Source organism: Onychostoma macrolepis, chromosome 02 (genome assembly GCF_012432095.1).
Source record: "Onychostoma macrolepis isolate SWU-2019 chromosome 02, ASM1243209v1, whole genome shotgun sequence".
NCBI lineage: Eukaryota > Metazoa > Chordata > Actinopteri > Cypriniformes > Cyprinidae > Onychostoma > Onychostoma macrolepis.
In genome coordinates, this window is record NC_081156.1 from 26,872,187 (window position 1) to 26,889,766 (window position 17,580).

At 36.8% G+C, this 17,580-nt stretch overlaps 3 protein-coding genes across 5 annotated transcripts; 1 reads left to right on the forward strand and 2 right to left on the reverse strand.

Annotated features, from left to right (window-relative positions):
* Positions 1-202: 202 nt before the first annotated feature.
* Positions 203-7,987, reverse strand: adhfe1 (alcohol dehydrogenase iron containing 1). The gene is made up of 14 exons (XM_058794915.1): positions 7,857-7,987; positions 7,404-7,453; positions 7,280-7,332; positions 6,958-7,011; positions 6,574-6,728; positions 6,276-6,472; positions 6,049-6,126; positions 5,818-5,923; positions 5,086-5,238; positions 4,853-4,951; positions 4,394-4,472; positions 3,723-3,819; positions 3,283-3,440; positions 203-1,055 (listed from the first exon to the last, which is right to left on the reverse strand). Exons 1-14 carry the CDS (start codon positions 7,907-7,909, stop codon positions 972-974), a joined length of 1,416 nt encoding a protein of 471 aa, XP_058650898.1. The 5' UTR covers positions 7,910-7,987; the 3' UTR covers positions 203-971.
* LOC131551925 (corticoliberin) lies at positions 7,573-11,249 on the forward strand. Of its 3 annotated transcripts, none has more exons than XM_058795192.1 (3): positions 7,573-7,671; positions 10,125-10,228; positions 10,775-11,249. In XM_058795192.1, the coding sequence occupies exon 3, from the start codon at positions 10,795-10,797 to the stop codon at positions 11,188-11,190; it is 396 nt and encodes a 131-aa protein (XP_058651175.1). In that variant the 5' UTR covers positions 7,573-7,671; positions 10,125-10,228; positions 10,775-10,794; the 3' UTR covers positions 11,191-11,249. The 3 variants fall into 3 exon arrangements, with proteins under 3 accessions (XP_058651175.1, XP_058651169.1, XP_058651160.1); XM_058795186.1 differs by lacking the exon at positions 7,573-7,671 and adding an exon at positions 7,887-8,005; XM_058795177.1 differs by lacking the exon at positions 7,573-7,671 and having other exon boundaries at positions 9,335-10,228.
* Positions 11,250-11,381: 132 nt separating this feature from the next.
* On the reverse strand, positions 11,382-17,398 carry trim55a (tripartite motif containing 55a). The gene is made up of 10 exons (XM_058794925.1): positions 16,997-17,398; positions 16,405-16,577; positions 15,629-15,806; positions 15,429-15,524; positions 15,159-15,304; positions 13,973-14,060; positions 13,803-13,825; positions 13,578-13,702; positions 13,162-13,493; positions 11,382-11,682 (listed from the first exon to the last, which is right to left on the reverse strand). The coding sequence occupies exons 1-10, from the start codon at positions 17,159-17,161 to the stop codon at positions 11,602-11,604; spliced, it is 1,407 nt and encodes a 468-aa protein (XP_058650908.1). The 5' UTR covers positions 17,162-17,398; the 3' UTR covers positions 11,382-11,601.
* Positions 17,399-17,580: the final 182 nt, after the last annotated feature.

The window sequence follows — 17,580 nt, forward strand, 5'->3', positions numbered from 1 at the left end:
TTAATTGTTTAAATGCTGCAGGTCATAGTTCTGATCAACCAATCACACGCTTCTAAAAGACAACTCTCTGCACTTACAGAAATGCACTCTCACTATCAACACACAACACTACACTTCACATCCTAAACCCAGTTCTTTAACAAAACAGGCTACTACATAGAAAATTGTATGTATGTTAAAAAAGAAACAAGAAAATTGTTAATATTTTCATATTTCATACATTTTATTAGCCAAGAGAAAGAAATATCTGTATTCTGATTTCATAATGTTGCACACGATAACATATATACTCCATTAAATTCAGTTGTTAATGTTTCTAGCTCCATTTCAAATAAAATCACTTGTGTAGAAATGATTAATATGAGTGAAATACTGAGATACAAGCCCACATTCATGGAGAAAATATTATGACATCTGGGTTTATTAATATTTCTATCATTTTCAGAACTTCAAATCCTATAACGGGTTCTTCACTTCAGATGAACATTTCATGATGAATCCATTATACATTAATCAGTTTTAATTCATCACCGATTTAAGAAATAAAATCAACTCTACTGAAAAACAATGTTTCTTACTAGATTAAGTCTAATCCTGATTCTTAGATTAGACTCATTTAAATCCAACCTGCCTAAATCACCCTGATTAACAAACCAGCCTTAATAGTTAGAGTGAATGGAGAGCATGCATACTGTGCGTGTGCAGGATGGTTTAAATATATTACCATGATAATTATGTTTAAACATGTTGACAGCACATTAAACGCATGTATGTGTTATATTTAGACTGGTGTGCAGAATCCAGTATCTGATGGTGAGTGTGTTACTGTCTGACATCACTAAAGGATTAAAAGCCAGTGAGGTCAGAGTGTTGAGATCAGTGTCTCTGCTTACATAATGAAATCTGCACAGCTAATTAGAGGCTGTGCTTCTGAGAACCCTGTCAATGTGTTAAAACGTCCTTCAGTTTTCTCAGTAGAGCTTCATGGATGCTGCAAACAGAGCGGTCAGATCCTCTTCAGTGTGAGCTCGAGGAGACAGTTTAGTTACCCGCTCCTGTCAAACATACACAAACAAACTCAGTTAATCACTCTGAGATCGTTTTAACACACTATATAATGAGATATTAATTGGTAAGCATTGGAGCATTGCATTTTAAGCTAGGGCTATTAAACATGAATATAGTACCATATTAATGTATGTACATACTTTTTTTTGTGAAGTCATTAAACTAAGCATTGATGATATAGCTTGTGTATTGCATTTGAATTTAATGTGAGGGACAGTAAAAATTTGCTTCTCAATTTTATCTTTGGTTGAAATTTAGCATATACAGGTGCATCTCAATAAATTAGAATGTCGTGGAAAAGTTCATTTATTTCAGTAATTCAACTCAAATTGTGAAACTCGTGTATTAAATAAATTCAGTGCACACAGACTGAAGTAATTTAAGTCTTTGGTTCTTTTAATTGTGATGATTTTGGCTCACATTTAACAAAAACCCACCAATTCACTATCTCAACAAATTAGCTAATCAACTCAAAACACCTGCAAAGGTTTCCTGAATCTTCAAAATGGTCTCTCAGTTTGGTTCACTAGGCTACACAATCATGGGGAAGACTGCTGATCTGACAGTTGTCCAGAAGACAATCATTGACACCCTTCACAAGGAGGGTAAGCCACAAACATTCATTGCCAAAGAAGCTGGCTGTTCACAGAGTGCTGTATCCAAGCATGTTAACAGAAAGTTGAGTGGAAGGAAAAGTGTGGAAGAAAAGATGCACAACCAACCGAGAGAACCGCAGCCTTATGAGGATTGTCAAGCAAAATCGATTCAAGAATTTGGGTGAACTTCACAAGGAATGGACTGAGGCTGGGATCAAGGCATCAAGAGCCACCACACACAGACGTGTCAAGGAATTTGGCTACAGTTGTCGTAATACTCTTGTTAAGCCACTCCTGAACCACAGACAACGTCAGAGGCGTCTTACCTGGGCTAAGGAGAAGAAGAACTGGACTGTTGCCCAGTGGTCCAAAGTCCTCTTTTCAGATGAGAGCAAGTTTTGTATTTCATTCAGAAACCAAGGTCCTAGAGTCTGGAGGAAGGGTGGAGAAGCTCATAGCCCAAGTTGCTTGAAGTCCAGTGTTAAGTTTCCACAGTCTGTGATGATTTGGGGAGCAATGTCATCTGCTGGTGTTGGTCCATTGTGCTTTTTGAAAACCAAAGTCACTGCTGACCAGCTTTTTAAAGATGCTGATTTCATTTTCCAGCAGGATTTGGCACCTGGCCACACTGCCAAAAGCACCAAAAGTTGGTTAAATGACCATGGTGTTGGTGTGCTTGACTGGCCAGCAAACTCACCAGACCTGAATAGAGAATCTATGGGGTATTGTCAAGAGAAAAATGAGAAACAAGAGACCAAAAAATGCAGATGAGCTGAAGGCCACTGTCAAAGAAACCTGGGCTTCCATACCACCTCAGCAGTGCCACAAACTGATCACCTCCATGCCACGCCGAATTGAGGCAGTAATTAAAGCAAAAGGAGCCCTTACCAAGTATTGAGTACATATACAGTAAATGAACATACTTTCCAGAAGGCCAACAATTCACTAAAAATGTTTTTTTTATTGGTCTTATGAAGTATTCTAATTTGTTGAGATAGTGAATTGGTGGGTTTTTGTTAAATGTGAGCCAAAATCATCACAATTAAAAGAACCAAAGACTTAAACTACTTCAGTCTGTGTGCATTGAATTTATTTAATTCACGAGTTTCACAATTTGAGTTGAATTACTGAAATAAATTAACTTTTCCACAACATTCTAATTTATTGAGATGCACTTGTATTTTCTCTTTTTTTCTGAAGAATTAGTTTGAGATTAAACAATAAATCCTCTGAAAGACTATAATAATTATGTAATAATTTAATATTTACTTACTTTTATATATGTATTGTATATATGTGTGTAATACTGTAAATATTGTATTAATTCATATAATATATTATATTAATGTAACATTATTTAGTATTTAAATATAACATCAACAATTAATATGAATTAATCATCATAAATAAAAAATTACAAATATTAAATAATAATTATAGTTATTATAGCTGTTCTTTCTGTCTATTAGTTCAGCCCTTTAAACTGACGTATTTCTCTCGTTCTCGGGTGATTAAGCTGCTTGGGTGATTTTTGACACAGCAGAATTTCAGCTTTCAGCAAAAAATGATCTCTGTGGTGTTTTTAGCACAGCGACGTGACGTGATGTGATATGTTGACCTGAGGGATGGTGCCCTTCACCAAAGATGAAATGTCCTCTTTAGTGTAGCCAATTGCAGACAAGCCATCCTCTACTTCCAGGTCATACAGTAACGATCTGAGAGTGTCGGCCAACACACGGCCAGCATCATCTTTCTTGACGTTACTCACATCGGTACCTTATAAAACACATACACAAACATTAACCATGATCAGTTAAATCATACAATGTTTCAAATATAGAATTATCTATGAAATTAACTACAGAAAATATAGTCAATCTAAACATATAATCAGTACATACTAAATACGTTTTACACAACAAACATTTAACGTTCCAAAACAGCAACACACATTAATACATTTCTTTAGCAGCTTTTCTCTGACATTTTTATTTACTACTATGACATACAGTGTTGATATTTGACACAGTTTTGAGTTTAGCCTTCTATGCCTGTTACCTAGTATTTGTGCTGCCTCCAGGTGACGCTCAGGACACATATTTGCAGTGAAGGCAAAAACAGCAGGCGAAGTAAGAACTACAGAGAGTCCATGAGGCTGAAAGAAAACAGCAAAGTAAACTACAGCATGAAAAACACTGGGAATCTGCCACAAAGAAAAAACTACTTTGAAACTGAAAAAATTATGTGAACCAGTACCAGTAGTAGTATTACAATGTAATAGAGAATATATAATGTGTGATACTGTGTGCATTCATTTAGATACACATTATCGCTCTAAAGTTTGGTTCACCAAGGTCGAGATCAAAAATACAGTAAAAACAGTAATATTGTAGAGTATATTTTCAATTTAAAATAATTTTTTTAATATTTTAAAATGTAATTTATTCCTGTGAACACAAAGCTGAGTATGCAGTGTCACATGATCCTCCAGAAATCATTGTAATATGCTGATTTGGTGATAAAGAAATATTTCATATTGTAATTTTATAGTATTATATGTTATTATTATGGAAAACATTATTCATTTTTCCAGGAATCCTTGATGAATAGAAAGTTCAAAAGAACATTTATTTGAAATAGAAATCTATTGTAACACTATAAATGACTTTTTTAAAGAATTCTTTCAAAACAAAACTTACTTGAACAGTAGTGTAACAGTTTATATTTACCACTATAGGATGTTCTACATTGTAGCCTTTAGCCCTGTGAGTTTTGACATTCCCGGCAATGGGATATGACATTCCATGACTTGAACAAAGAAAATGAAAATTCAACAACACTTCATCAGATAATGTCCACAAATACATATCAACAGAAAAATAAACAATTGTAAGGACATAACTGTACATCTGATTTTCCTATCGGATTAAAATTAAAAGTGCATAATCATAAAAGTGGCCTGTGCCATTACTAACTTTCCACAAGAGCTGTGAGATCTCTACACCTCACAGCAATAAGTTCAGTCCACCTGCGCTGTCTGATGTACACAAATATGGAAAATTATTACAGCGCAGCACTAGTGATTCCATTAGCAGTCTTTTAAGTGTGTTGCGATTTGATGCTGCCAAACTCATTACCAGAATCAACTCTTTTTGGATGTTAATTTAATGTTAGTTCTATTTAATTACCATAAATGGACTCCAGCATTTCCAAAGCCAATTCCTGCAAACACACTGGCCAGGTGCATGCTGGAGCGAGCCTCCACATCTCCAGCATCACGCACCGCTCTACAATACACACATCTTCATATCTTAACAATATTACATTTCAGTATAACACTTTAGAAATATATCAAAACAAAAATATCAAGAACCCAAATAGTCAATAATCAATGAATGAAAACCTAAAAACAGAAACATACCGCTTCAAGTATTTGGCAACGATCTTAAGAGCGTGTCTTGCCCAAACATCACTGATTGGATTGCTGCCCTGGTAAGCTGGGCGATTGATGAGGTTGGATGGGCAGGGACTCCTTAGGTTATACGGCAAAGCAGTAAATGACTCTAATGCGTGACTAAAAAGAGAAAGATTTAAACCAAGCACAATGAATATCATAATCTAAACATAAAAATCAAATATACACACGACCGTTCCAAAGTTTGGGATTAGTATGAATTTTTTTAAAGACTAATATTTTTATTCAGCAGTGATGCATCAAATTGATCAAAAGTGACAGTAAAGACATTTACATTGCTACAAAAGATAATGATCAAATAAATTCTGCAAAAATATTAACCAGCACAACTGTTTTCAACATTGATAATAAGAAATGTTTTTTTAAGCACTAAATCAGTATATTAGAATGATTTCTGAAGGATCACATTACATGCAAGCCTAATAGCTGCTGAAAATTCAGCTTTGCGGTCACATGAAAAATGATATTTTGTTATATATTAACATTAATAAGTTATTTTATTTCCTTTCATTCCAAAAAATTGGAAGATAATAAAGCAGGTTTAAACAGAATAGACAAAATGTGGAATCCTCGAACTCAGTATGCTTATATTTTCTCACAGATAATGCTGTTACCTTGTTTAGTGATTGCCTTAGTTAGAACATGGTTAATAAATAATGTGTGCATGTAAAAACACACCAGAGCACATCAAAGCCGCTGTTAGCTGCCACTTTGGATGGCATGTGAAGAGTATGTAAGGGATCCACCATCCCCAAAGTGGGCTTTAGGGCTCGATTTGCAATACCTGGAAAGACAAACACATTAATGTGCTAAACAACAAAATTTTTTGGGCCTCAACACTCAACCTTTCTGAACTCTGTATATGGAGAACAGTGATGAAATGTTAATGAGTAAAATGTTTCTGCGAACCAGTTTTAGCCTTCAGGTCCTCAAAATCAAAGATCGCTACTCCTGTGGTTTCACTCCCCGTTCCAGCCGTAGTAGGAACTTACACAGACACACAAAATGTACATTAAAAAACTTAGGTGTATAATGTATCGGCATATCTGCACTACTTTTTAAATGATTGGTCTATGGTTAATACTGACAGACAGAAAGGTAAAAAAGAATAAGTAATATTGAGTTTGTCTTGGTACCAGCGATTAGTGGCTTCAGTGTGGCTGTGATGGGTTTTCCTTTTCCGATTGGTGCATTGACAAAGTCTAGAAATTCTGCCTCTGGATGAGATGCATAGAGATTGGCTGCTTTACAGGTGTCAATCACAGAGCCCCCGCCCACAGCAACATACACATCAAAATGTCCTTTTTTGGCAAAATCAATCGCTGCTTTAAAGCTGTAAAGAGAAAAGGTTTCTGCTTTCACACTCTCAGAAGCTTATACGGACATCAACTAAAACTGACAACAATCCGCACATATTCTGTGCCATAGTTTCACCTTTTGTCTGTTGGTTCTACTCGCACATCCTCATAGATCTTGTATTTGACACCATGTTTTGTCAGTGAGTCCAGCACTGCTCCAACCGGCGGCAGCTGAGACAAGGTCCTATCCGTCATCAGACACACATTACGGGCTCCCATGTTCTGCAAATCCTGATTATATCAGCCAAAACATCAAACTTCACAACCAACAACTGACAACTTCAAAGCTAAACTGAAATCAACTGTACTGGGACTTTCTGAGCAATATGCAATATGATGAGCAATAATAGAGTCTACTTAATCAGTTCAGTGCCTACAAATGGTGCACATACAAAAACCATGAACAACATGAAGGTGAGTAAATGATGCAATTTAATTTTCAGGTGAGCTATTCCTTTACCATGCCAATTTCTCTGGTAACTCCAGCTCCATATCTGATATTTGAACAAGCCATCTGAAACAGTACAAGAAGACTGAAATGGATAACCACAATAATAATAGTATTTATAATTATTTTAGTATAAACATCTTTGACGTTATGATGTAATACCTGGATATTCAGACTCACAATTATACTGACTGACATTGATTAAGAGAAAACTGTTTCTCTATAAATAACTGTAAATCATGTAACATGGCATAAAATAAACATTTAACAGTTTTAACTATATTTCACAATGCATAACTATTAAATATTAAATGCATGGATGCTGTGCACTTACTTCAAATGCATAGTCTGTTTTCCGTTCACCCATGTGAGCCTCACCTGTAGAAACTACACACACAAACACACTCACATATGGCAGAGTCCATTTATTCAGAGAAAAAACAACTGAAATGTTTTACCTCGGTTGTAAGTGTGGGAGTACGCTTGAGAATGAGCGGGGCATCTGCACCTATAAAACACATGGCATGCAAAAAATATAACTTGTTATAATGTCCAATGACTGTCTGTCGAAAACAGAAGGAAGATAGCCTATTGGGCAGGAGATATCAGTCACCATTCTGAAAGAAGCAGCAATGAAATTAAATGGAGACTGAGGCTGTCATTCTGCCTAATATCTTATTTTTGTTCCTCATGAAGAAAGTCATCCAGGTTTGGAAGGTCATGAGGGTGAGTACACTATGTCAGAATTTATTTTGGTGAACTGTCCTGTGTACAACTGGTCTGTTTACAACTTTCAGGACATTGAGAAGAGTCAACTTGTATAACCTATACACATAGAAATACGAAAGTGCACACACTACAACAGATACACTTAATAGCTTAAGGGTGTAAACTGTAGGTTTTAAACTTACGCCGCGCTCGCGAGCTGACGCATTAGATGAGCGACTCTCTCACCGCCTGCCATGATTTCTGCTCGTGCCACCGGACCTGTTTTTTACAGTCTATGCTCCGGAGTCCGGACACGTACAGTTCATATAGTCCGTCTGCCACCTGCTGACAGGTATGCGCTCATGACTGAGGCGGAAACATTATTCTGGTAAAAGTCTGAAATAGAAATATCTGCTTATATATATCTATTTACATATAGCCGGGACTTTTTTCTCACATGTTTATTTTTGAATGCCAGCGGGGCACATTGTCACTATATGGGTTAAGTTGTCACAATGGTAGCTTACACTTAAAATGCCTAATATTTGATTTTAAGAAAAAATTAATAACTGTTCACTTGGTCATCCAACAGCTACAGAGCCATAAAAAAAGGTGTTTGGAACCCAAGAAATAAAACAACTGAAATGTATAGCCTAATGTATAAAAAGAAAATATTTTGACTCGCTACTGCATAGCCTACTACAGAAAAAGAAAAATGTAGCCTATTTATTTATTTATACATATTACAAGTCATGAAATGATGCATAAAGAATGTCGCTGTTGTGTTAGTCTGCTGACAGTATCATAATTAAGTGTTGTGTTGAACTGTTCAGTGTGAAACAGCTGTTTGTGTTAATTGATTTTAACAGAACACTTTTTCTAACAGCTGAACCACTTTAACATAATTATTTAATCTGTTAGTAATTATACCAGAATAATATAACAGAAATCATTAGAAGCACAAACACTTTGTATAAAAATTAGAGCAACTAATTATTTCCTGAAATGTTTTAGTAGGATGTTCATCAGCATTTTTTAATGTTTAAAGAACATTCAAAAGTAACGTATAATGTTCTCAAAATGAACGTTTTCATTTGTTCCCTTATAAAAAAAAAAAAGTTTAAAAAATGGATATAGCCTATACAAACAAACAAACAAACTTGACCTTTTGAAAGGTCAGAGAACATTTGTTAATAATTATTTCATACAGTGAAAATTCACACAAAAATGAAATTTTGGCCAATTTACAAGTTCCAATCATGAGTTTCTTTTTTTTTTTTCTGTTGAACATAAAACAAGATATTTAAGAATGTTGGTAACAAAGCAGTTTGTAGTCCCCACTGACTTCTATAGCCTATAGAAAAATGTGGAAGTCATGGGGACCAAAAACGGTTTATTCAACATATCTTCTTTTGAGCTCAGCAGAAATAAATTCATACAAGGTGCAATAAATGGTGAATAAATGACAGAATTTTCATTTTGGGGTGAACTACACTGTAAAAAAAAAAAAAAAAGAAAAAAAAAAAAAAAAGTTGAGCCAACTTAAAAATGTTAAGGCAACCAGCTTCAGCAGATTTTTGAGTTTGCTCAACTTATTTTTGTGGGAGACTCTCAAATTTTTGTTGTATAAACTTAAAACGACAAGTTGAGAAAACTCAAAAATCTGCTGAAGCTGGTTCCCTTAAAATTTTTAAATTGGCTCAACTTTTTTTCTTTTTCTTTTTTTACAGTGTATCCCTTTAATAAGAACATAGCAAAACGTTTAGAATAAACATTTTGTTAGCAGAAAAAACTGTAAAAGAAAGCTTTTTTAACAAACGTACTAGGCCATATAGCCTATGAAATTGCGTATAAATTAACATTCCCTACAGGCTAACAATTTACTAAAGGAAAAAGCACCTGTTCCTCCTAAATAAGGCACACGCATGAATACATTATTAGTATGATGCAGGGTGGTGACTCAGTAGCTGTCCCCTCACAGCAAGAAAGTCCCCGTTTAGTCACCGCTGGGCATTCATGTTTGTGCTCCAGCATTCCCAGGCAATTTGAACAAAACAAAAACAAATGGATGAATGAATTTTGTCCATGTTGGTGATTATTAAGGGTATAATGACGTAAACCAGCTGATCTCGAGTTGGAGGCTCTTTGACCCTGTACCCTGATTGATTGCTCGTGTCTCAGATGTTGCGCGCATCGGTGCCAGTGATTCGGTGATTTGAGCAGGTGGAGCTGCGCTGCTCTCCCTCGGCGCGTCAGTGCGTCACCAGCAGAGTCTCTCAATTACCGGCGCTTGAATCAGGTTCATTAACACGAATTAACAAAGTCCCGGTTAATTCAGAAGAGACTGTCTCTCGATTAAATCTACAGCGTGAACTAAACACACGACGGAATGCAAGAGCATTTTCATTTTGGATTTATTTGAACCGCAGCCAATTATTCCATGACTCATTCCGGTGATTCTGTCATCTCAGAAATAAGATGCTCTTCGGCTCATATAAATAAGCCCACCGATGTTCGAGCTGCACCGACAAGCGACTCTCATAAACGAGGTCATTTCCGGAGGACACGGACTGAGGTAAGCATGAGTTCAAATCATGCCTTTTGACATGACATATGTAACTTAAGCTATATGTTAGTGAGTTAATGTGCTGTTTAAGAAAGTGTCAGTTAACTGAAATAATTGTTTGTAATGAAACTTATGAAGTCTGAGCCCAATTTTTTATTCTTAAAGCCAGAAATAAGGTACAGAATTTTTTTAACTTATAACGTGAGACTAGCCTACACTGCAAAAAAAAAAAAAAAAAAAAGGGAAAGAAAATCCATGAAACGTGAACGCGTAACAGGATGACAGTAGCCTATGGTGTAACTGCCCGCACGTCAAAAAAAAAAAAAAAAATGCTCAATCGGAAAAGTATATTTTAAGATCATACTAAAAAAATAAAAAAATAAAGTGAAATAAGCATTTTCTAGTAGTCTCAGACTTTTAGAACACGCATAGCTAGGCTATATGGGCCTATAGAAACAGCGCTTTATGGTAGGCTATAAAATATGTCATGCACATATTAAATAATAAGGGAAAGGGGGGAAAAGTCATCACGCCTATTATATTACGTTTATTCAGATTACTGGGAGTTTGCATCAATGAAGCTGCACGTGCTACTCGCTGCTGTGTCTCTCGGTGTCTTCGTCTCGCTTTCTGGATCCGCTCCCGGACACACGAACACGCAGCTGCCGGTGTTGATGCGCTTAGGAGAGGAGTACTTCATCAGACTGGACAACGCCGACCGGAGATCACCGTCACGCACCGAGGCGCTTCAGCTGCAGCTCACGCAGCGGCTGTTAGGAGGTAAGCTCGGTCGTGTCGGTAACGGGATCACGAACAGCCTCGAGGAGCGGGAGCGCCGGTCTGAGGATCCGCCAATTTCGCTGGATCTGACTTTTCACCTGTTGCGCGAGGTGCTGCAGATGGCGCGAGCCGAACAACTGGCCCAGCGCGTGAGCAACAACCGCAAGATTATGGACGATTTAGGAAAATAATAGGCTACATGACTTACACAATTACATTATATGTATACGCATATGTTTTTATGTTCATTTCTAAAGTGACATGAGACATGTTCAGAGTTAACTCTTCTGCATACTTTGCTTGGAGTCTTTTTGTAGGCCTTTTCCTTTATTTCTTTTAAGTAATTGGAACAGGCATATCCTCAGACAACATACAAAAGACAACACGTTCATAATCCTTTATTATGCATTTTAGTCAGCTACTACAGAAAATATTAGCCTATCAATTAATATTTAAGTCTTTTTTTTTTTTATCTTTTCCAATTCCTACTTTGCTATTAAATGTATATTTATGTCAAAGTAACAAAATATTAGCCTAGTTATTAAGTACAATAGGCTTTCTGGAACGTCACTGTGATGTTGCAGGTTTAACACAGTCTGGTATTATTTTGGCATATTTAACCAGGAAAAAGAGAAAACGTGGCGTGGGCTATCCTCAGATGTCTGGTTGGGACCGGCAGTTACCTAAATATATGGAAAAGAAGGAGAAAGTGAGATGGAAAGAGACAGATGGTGATGGCTGGACAGATAAATGGAAACAAAGCAAAAAGGTTTTCATAGTGATTTGTGATCACAGAATACAGCATCTATCTGTGGTCATACGAAATAGTTTTTAAATGACTAAGATGGAGCAGATCAGATTTTGGCATTTAGGTGTTTTGTGATTGTCACTCATAATTCAGGATTTTTCTGGTTTTGTCCTCACAGCTCTTTTGGGACAAAAACGTTCAGGTTTTGACTACAAGAAGATTCTAAAACTACAAAGCCTATTCCCCATGTTTAAATCCCATTTTAATGATGGACAGCCTCTGGATGGACAGTGTTTGTATTGTTCTTTAATTCTGTTTAGTTGTATTTCTCAGGACACTTTCAGTTATTACTCAGTTTTTTATGGTTTCTGAATTTACCAAAGCATATATGAGAATGATATTGTGACATTCATGAAATCTCTTGTGGCCAAAAGACAAGATTTGTAGAAAAGATTGTTACACTCAGGCAGTTGCATTTTATGTTCTCAATTTCGCTTTAGTTTTGAGAGACAAGGTGACATTATAAATGATAAATAAATAAAGAACCATATAAACTATGTAAAAGTTGGTAATGTTGAAAAAGTAAAATCTTTCTTTTCATGAATGTCCTACATCTGACATGGCTGACTTTCACTTTTCAACATGTTGAATTCTGTAAGAAAACTTGTGCAGTAGAAAATTATAATTTTGTAATATAATTCGCTGAATTTGTCAACACATGTTCTGCTTTGTTTTACAAAAAGTAACTTGACTCATTTTAAATCCCATAATATAAAACAAAGGAAAATAAACTACAAAAGTGTCCATATTTTGGTGTGGTCTTGTACTGTCAGATTTAAAAAAAATAAAAAAGTAAGCATGAAGGTCCACTACTAACTCACTAGGTGTAACCAGATGATACAAAAACGTAGGAATGAGATCATATAAATTAGCCACCAACACCAATTCAACAAAACATAAAACCGTTATAAATTGACATGTTAGTTTGATGTCATAAGGTAATCTCAGAAATATATATGTTGATCCCAATACAGCTGTTTATGATCCCTATACGTCCTCAGATGTTTATGTCTTTCACTAACCGAAGTTAAAGACATTTACTGACCAATCCTAAAAAAAGTTGTATTAAATGATCACAATTCCAAGGCATCACAAATATGGATGAGCGTAAAGGTCCTTGCACACCGAATGTGAAATTTAGTTTTTGTCCGTATTGGTCATCCTTTCCTATCAAAATGCATGCTACGGATCTGAAAACGCAGAGAATCGAACCTGATCCGAATTCTTTTACGACGGACGAAAGTTTCGGAGATGGTGTGTAAACGTGATTGACAACGTGAGGTCGTATTTATTTTTTAAGGTGTGAAAATTTCGGACTCGGTGTGCAAAGACCTTAAAGGAGACAGAATTTTACCTGAGCAGGTGCATCTGTAGAAGAGGTGTGACTGACGTCTGGAGTGGGTGTAAATAAGGGTGTGTTCTCTGCTGCGTTGGTGTTTACTGATTGGCTAGGTTTTGATGACATCTGGGTGGAGTCTGCTGCCATTGGTGGAGAGGTCGGTACAGGGGTTTGTCTCTGCGGGGTTGGGATGGGCGTAGCCCCTGAAGCTGCCATGGGTGGAGAGGTCGGTACAGGGGTTTGTCTCTGCTGGCCCGGGGCAGGCGTAGCCACTGAAGATGTCTGGGTCTCTGGATTAACAGTACCTGCTAATTCTTCCTCTTCATCATCATCCTCTTCATTGTCATCTACAATAACAGAGAGAAAGATCTTCTATATAGAAATAGATTAAAAAAACTGACAACCCTATATTAAGATTAGGGTTAGTTTACCCTTGGTAAAATCTATGCTGAGTATTGCTCTTCGTTCAGGGCTGAAGTTTGCAGTGAAATGATCCATTTTTTCATATCCACGTTCCACCTTTTCTAAATGAGACACATTCCTGCCTTCTGCTATCCTGAGATGAAGAAGACCGAATGAATATAATGGCATAATAGAGAAGTGTCTACAAGTTTAAAAAAAAGTTATAATCAGTAAAATGATTATTTGAATCTTACTTTTGTAGTAGAGGCTTCGTGTTCTGTTAGAGAGACATGTAGATTAAAAACTTAGTATTGCATTGCTTAGGAAAAACATGCTGTCTTTTCTAATATGTAACATTAAATTACTTTAAGTGTTTCTGATAAAGAAAAGCATGCAAGCCTACGATAAAAAAACCTTGGCAGACCTGCAGGAAGATGGCCATCTCAGATTCCTCCATCGTCTGAATTCCTGTCTCCACTAGCTTGGCTGTGTTATCCAGGTGCTCTCTGTACCTGCAAAGGTGATTGCTGTGATTAGCAGAGTGTGTAAACATACGCCTGCATAAACATACAGTGGCATGCACAAGTTTGGGAACCCCTTGCAGAATCTGTGCAAACACAACTATTAAAAAAGGTTCAAACATTCACTGATGCTCCAGAAGGAAACACGATGCATTAAGAGCATTAAGAACTTTTGAACAGGATGAAGATGTCCAAATTATTCTTATTTTGTTGAAATATATATTTTTTTCATTTAGTACTGCCCTTCGGAAGCAACAGAAGATACTTGCATGTTTCCCGGAAGACAAATTCAGTACAATTTACCTTGATATTCAAATTCAAAAGGTTTCACCCCCCGGCTCTTAATGCATCGTGTTTCCTTCTGGAGCATCAGTGAATGTTTGAACCTTTTTTAATAGTTGTGTTTGAGTCAATTGTCCTTAGTGTGAAAAGGTGGATCTCAAAATCATACAGTCACTGCTGGAAAGGGTTCAAATATGCTAAAGATGCTGGAAAACTGAAGAATCAGCAGGACATGGAGGATTTTTCTGAAGAACAGTGCTCAGTTTAACCATTCAGAATAAACAAGGGACTCATGAACAACCATCACAAAACAAAAAAACAGTTGTAGATCATCCACGTAACCACACACAGTATTAAGAACCAAGGGTTCCCAAACTTTTGAAGGGGGTTATTTGAATAATTTCAGCTATTTTTTTGTCTTGTGGACTATATGTAAAAAAAAATTATGTAAAATATCTTGCTCAGGACAGTACTAAATAAAAAAATAACATGCATTTTGTATGATCTCTTTTATTTTGTTGATTCTGCAAGGGGTTCCCAAACTTTTGCATGCTACTGTACTTATGGAAACATAGAGAAAACATGCTGTAAAAGGACATTAAAAAACTTTGAGTGAAGCAGATAGATGAAATTAAGTAAGATTTAATTAACATTTATCATATATATATATATATATATATATATATATATATATATATATATACTGTATAAGATGAAGTATATTTAGAATTTTTCATCAGACAAATATTGTAGAAATACTTTTTTATTTTTGTGTATAGTGTGCAGCATTTTTGTGTGTGCATGTACTTGCGCTGTAGGCCACCGATGTAGTCAAGTTTCTCCTGCTGTTCTGCGGTGATCTTCAGTGTAAGTTCTCCTCTGCGCTCTTCCAGAAGAGCGTACAGACGATCAAACCACTCACATACACGAGACTTCTGCCTGCGACCATTCTCCTACACACAATGCACTGTTATCATTACTTAGACCATAATGTAGGAAATAACTGAAAGTTACGATGAAATGTTCAGCAGAAAAAAAAAAAACAGTCATTGCTGCTGATAACACACACATACTGACCTCCACAGTTCTGCAGCTTTCCTCTAGCTGACTGATGATGCCCTGAATTCTGTCATTGTTGCCAACCAACACAGCAACGCCATCAGACAACTCGGTCTGCACACGCAATCACATAAATATAAACTGATCAATCATCATGAAGATTAAATACAGCGGTGCAGGGAGAGAAAAGCAGAAAGATAGATTTAAAGCACTCTCACTTTCTGTGTTTCGTAGACCGATTTGAGCGGAGCAACTTCACAGGACTGATGACTCCCAAAAACTTTACATAGTGAACAAGTGGGAACAGAGCAGGTCACACAGTATATATTGATCTTCTCATCCTGATGCTCCTCACACAGCAACACATCGTTCTTCAGTTCTGGTTCAGGCTTACTGCTGCTCACAGAGAGATTTTAAATATATTACCTTTAGACCTACTAGTTCTTAAAACGGATATAAGTGGGTAGTTGACAAATAAAAATTGGACCGTGTCCTATGGTGTGACAGCAGAAATTTAGAAAAAAAAAAACTTAACATACAAATAACATGACAAAAATGTATCTTCATTCTTAGAGTTACAAATAGCATAAGAGAGGTTTATCTTCAATGTTAGAGTTTTTTTTTTTTTTTTCTCGTCACACCATAGGACACATTGATACATCAACTACCCAAGTATATAGAGTATGGAATATGAATCTCCACAAAAAGAGAGAGAGAGAGATAAGTGAGAGAAAGTAACTGCTGTTGTTCATGATGTGTGTGTGTGTGTGTGTGTGTTGGGGCAACTGATAAACACAGAAGGTGTGTCTGAAATAGCTCCTGTCACATTGGCCTACTTATAAATATAGCCCAACACATACACAAACTGACAATGTGCTGAAATAGAACAGAATGGAAGGAAAGTCTGGGTTCAGTAGGATTCCAAATGATCATACAGCATAAATGATTGGAGAGGAGAATATGAAGCTGGAAGTTTTAGTTATAGTAAAAGTACCTGCTGGATTCCTGTTTGTACATATCTATGATGTTCTCCACCAGCAGGTTCCTTTGCAGGCCATACACCCCATGTCTATCCAGAACCACTTCATGTCTACAGGATGGGCAGCGGAACCGGCCGCCAGAGCCTAATGAAGAACCTCCTCGTGTGGGCAAGTAGGGGTTTGAGGCCTAAAAAACACACAAGTAAATATCTTTAAAAAATGTCCTTGCAAGGAAATGGAATATACAAGTACAATATTAGATCTGGTCTCAGTGGAAGAATGAAATCACCCATAACTTGACCAAATTCTCCAATTGCACACACACAAATATGTATTATATATAACAAGTTGCCATCATTATACAGCAGTACAGCTGCTGATTTTAAAATCACCACTGGAAAAAATCAAGCTTAAACTGGTAAGCATTAGCTAGTCTAAACTGGTTACTAGCTGTTCCAAGCACTAGACAATCCTGAACCAGTAATAAGCCTATAATAACTGTCCATACCAGCTTCTCAAGATGTTTAATGAAATATATTGTGTTATGAAATACCATAGTATACCATAAAAAAAATAGTTAACTTAAAGTTTTGTATATATTGGTACCTGAAAGATGTCATTGGCACATTTGCGGCAGAGGTTGTGCTGGCACGGTAAGATCACCACCGGTTTGGTGAAGATCTCAAGGCAAATAGGGCATATCAGCTGCCTCTCCAAACTCTCCATGGTCTCGCGCGTTCTTGGGCACCAATAATCCAAACCCACGTTCATCCCGCGGAGCGCACGCGCTTGGTGAACACACTCTGGTGTGTGCTGGCTGCTCTGTTTATTTTGATTTTCTTACAAAAGAAATGCAGTTGTAAAGTTGTCTCCCCGTTTGGGACGCGTACAAAACGCTTCGTCACCTTCCTCCACGCGCTCCTGTGGCGTCTGGTCTGTTTTTAGAATGAGTACGTCAAGGTTGCCATGATTACGTGACCATATATGAAAACTGCACTGAGCGAGATCGGACAGCTGTCTGACCCCCACCACAAGCTCGCAAACCTCCCCTACGAGTCCGGGAATCACGCACACCCCTGGAACCTGTCATCTTTTCCCATACAAGTTAATGAGATGATTTTCTTGTTAAAATGAAACAAGTATGGTGTAAATCCGTATGGTGTAAAGAAGATTCCTTTGAACTTCCATTT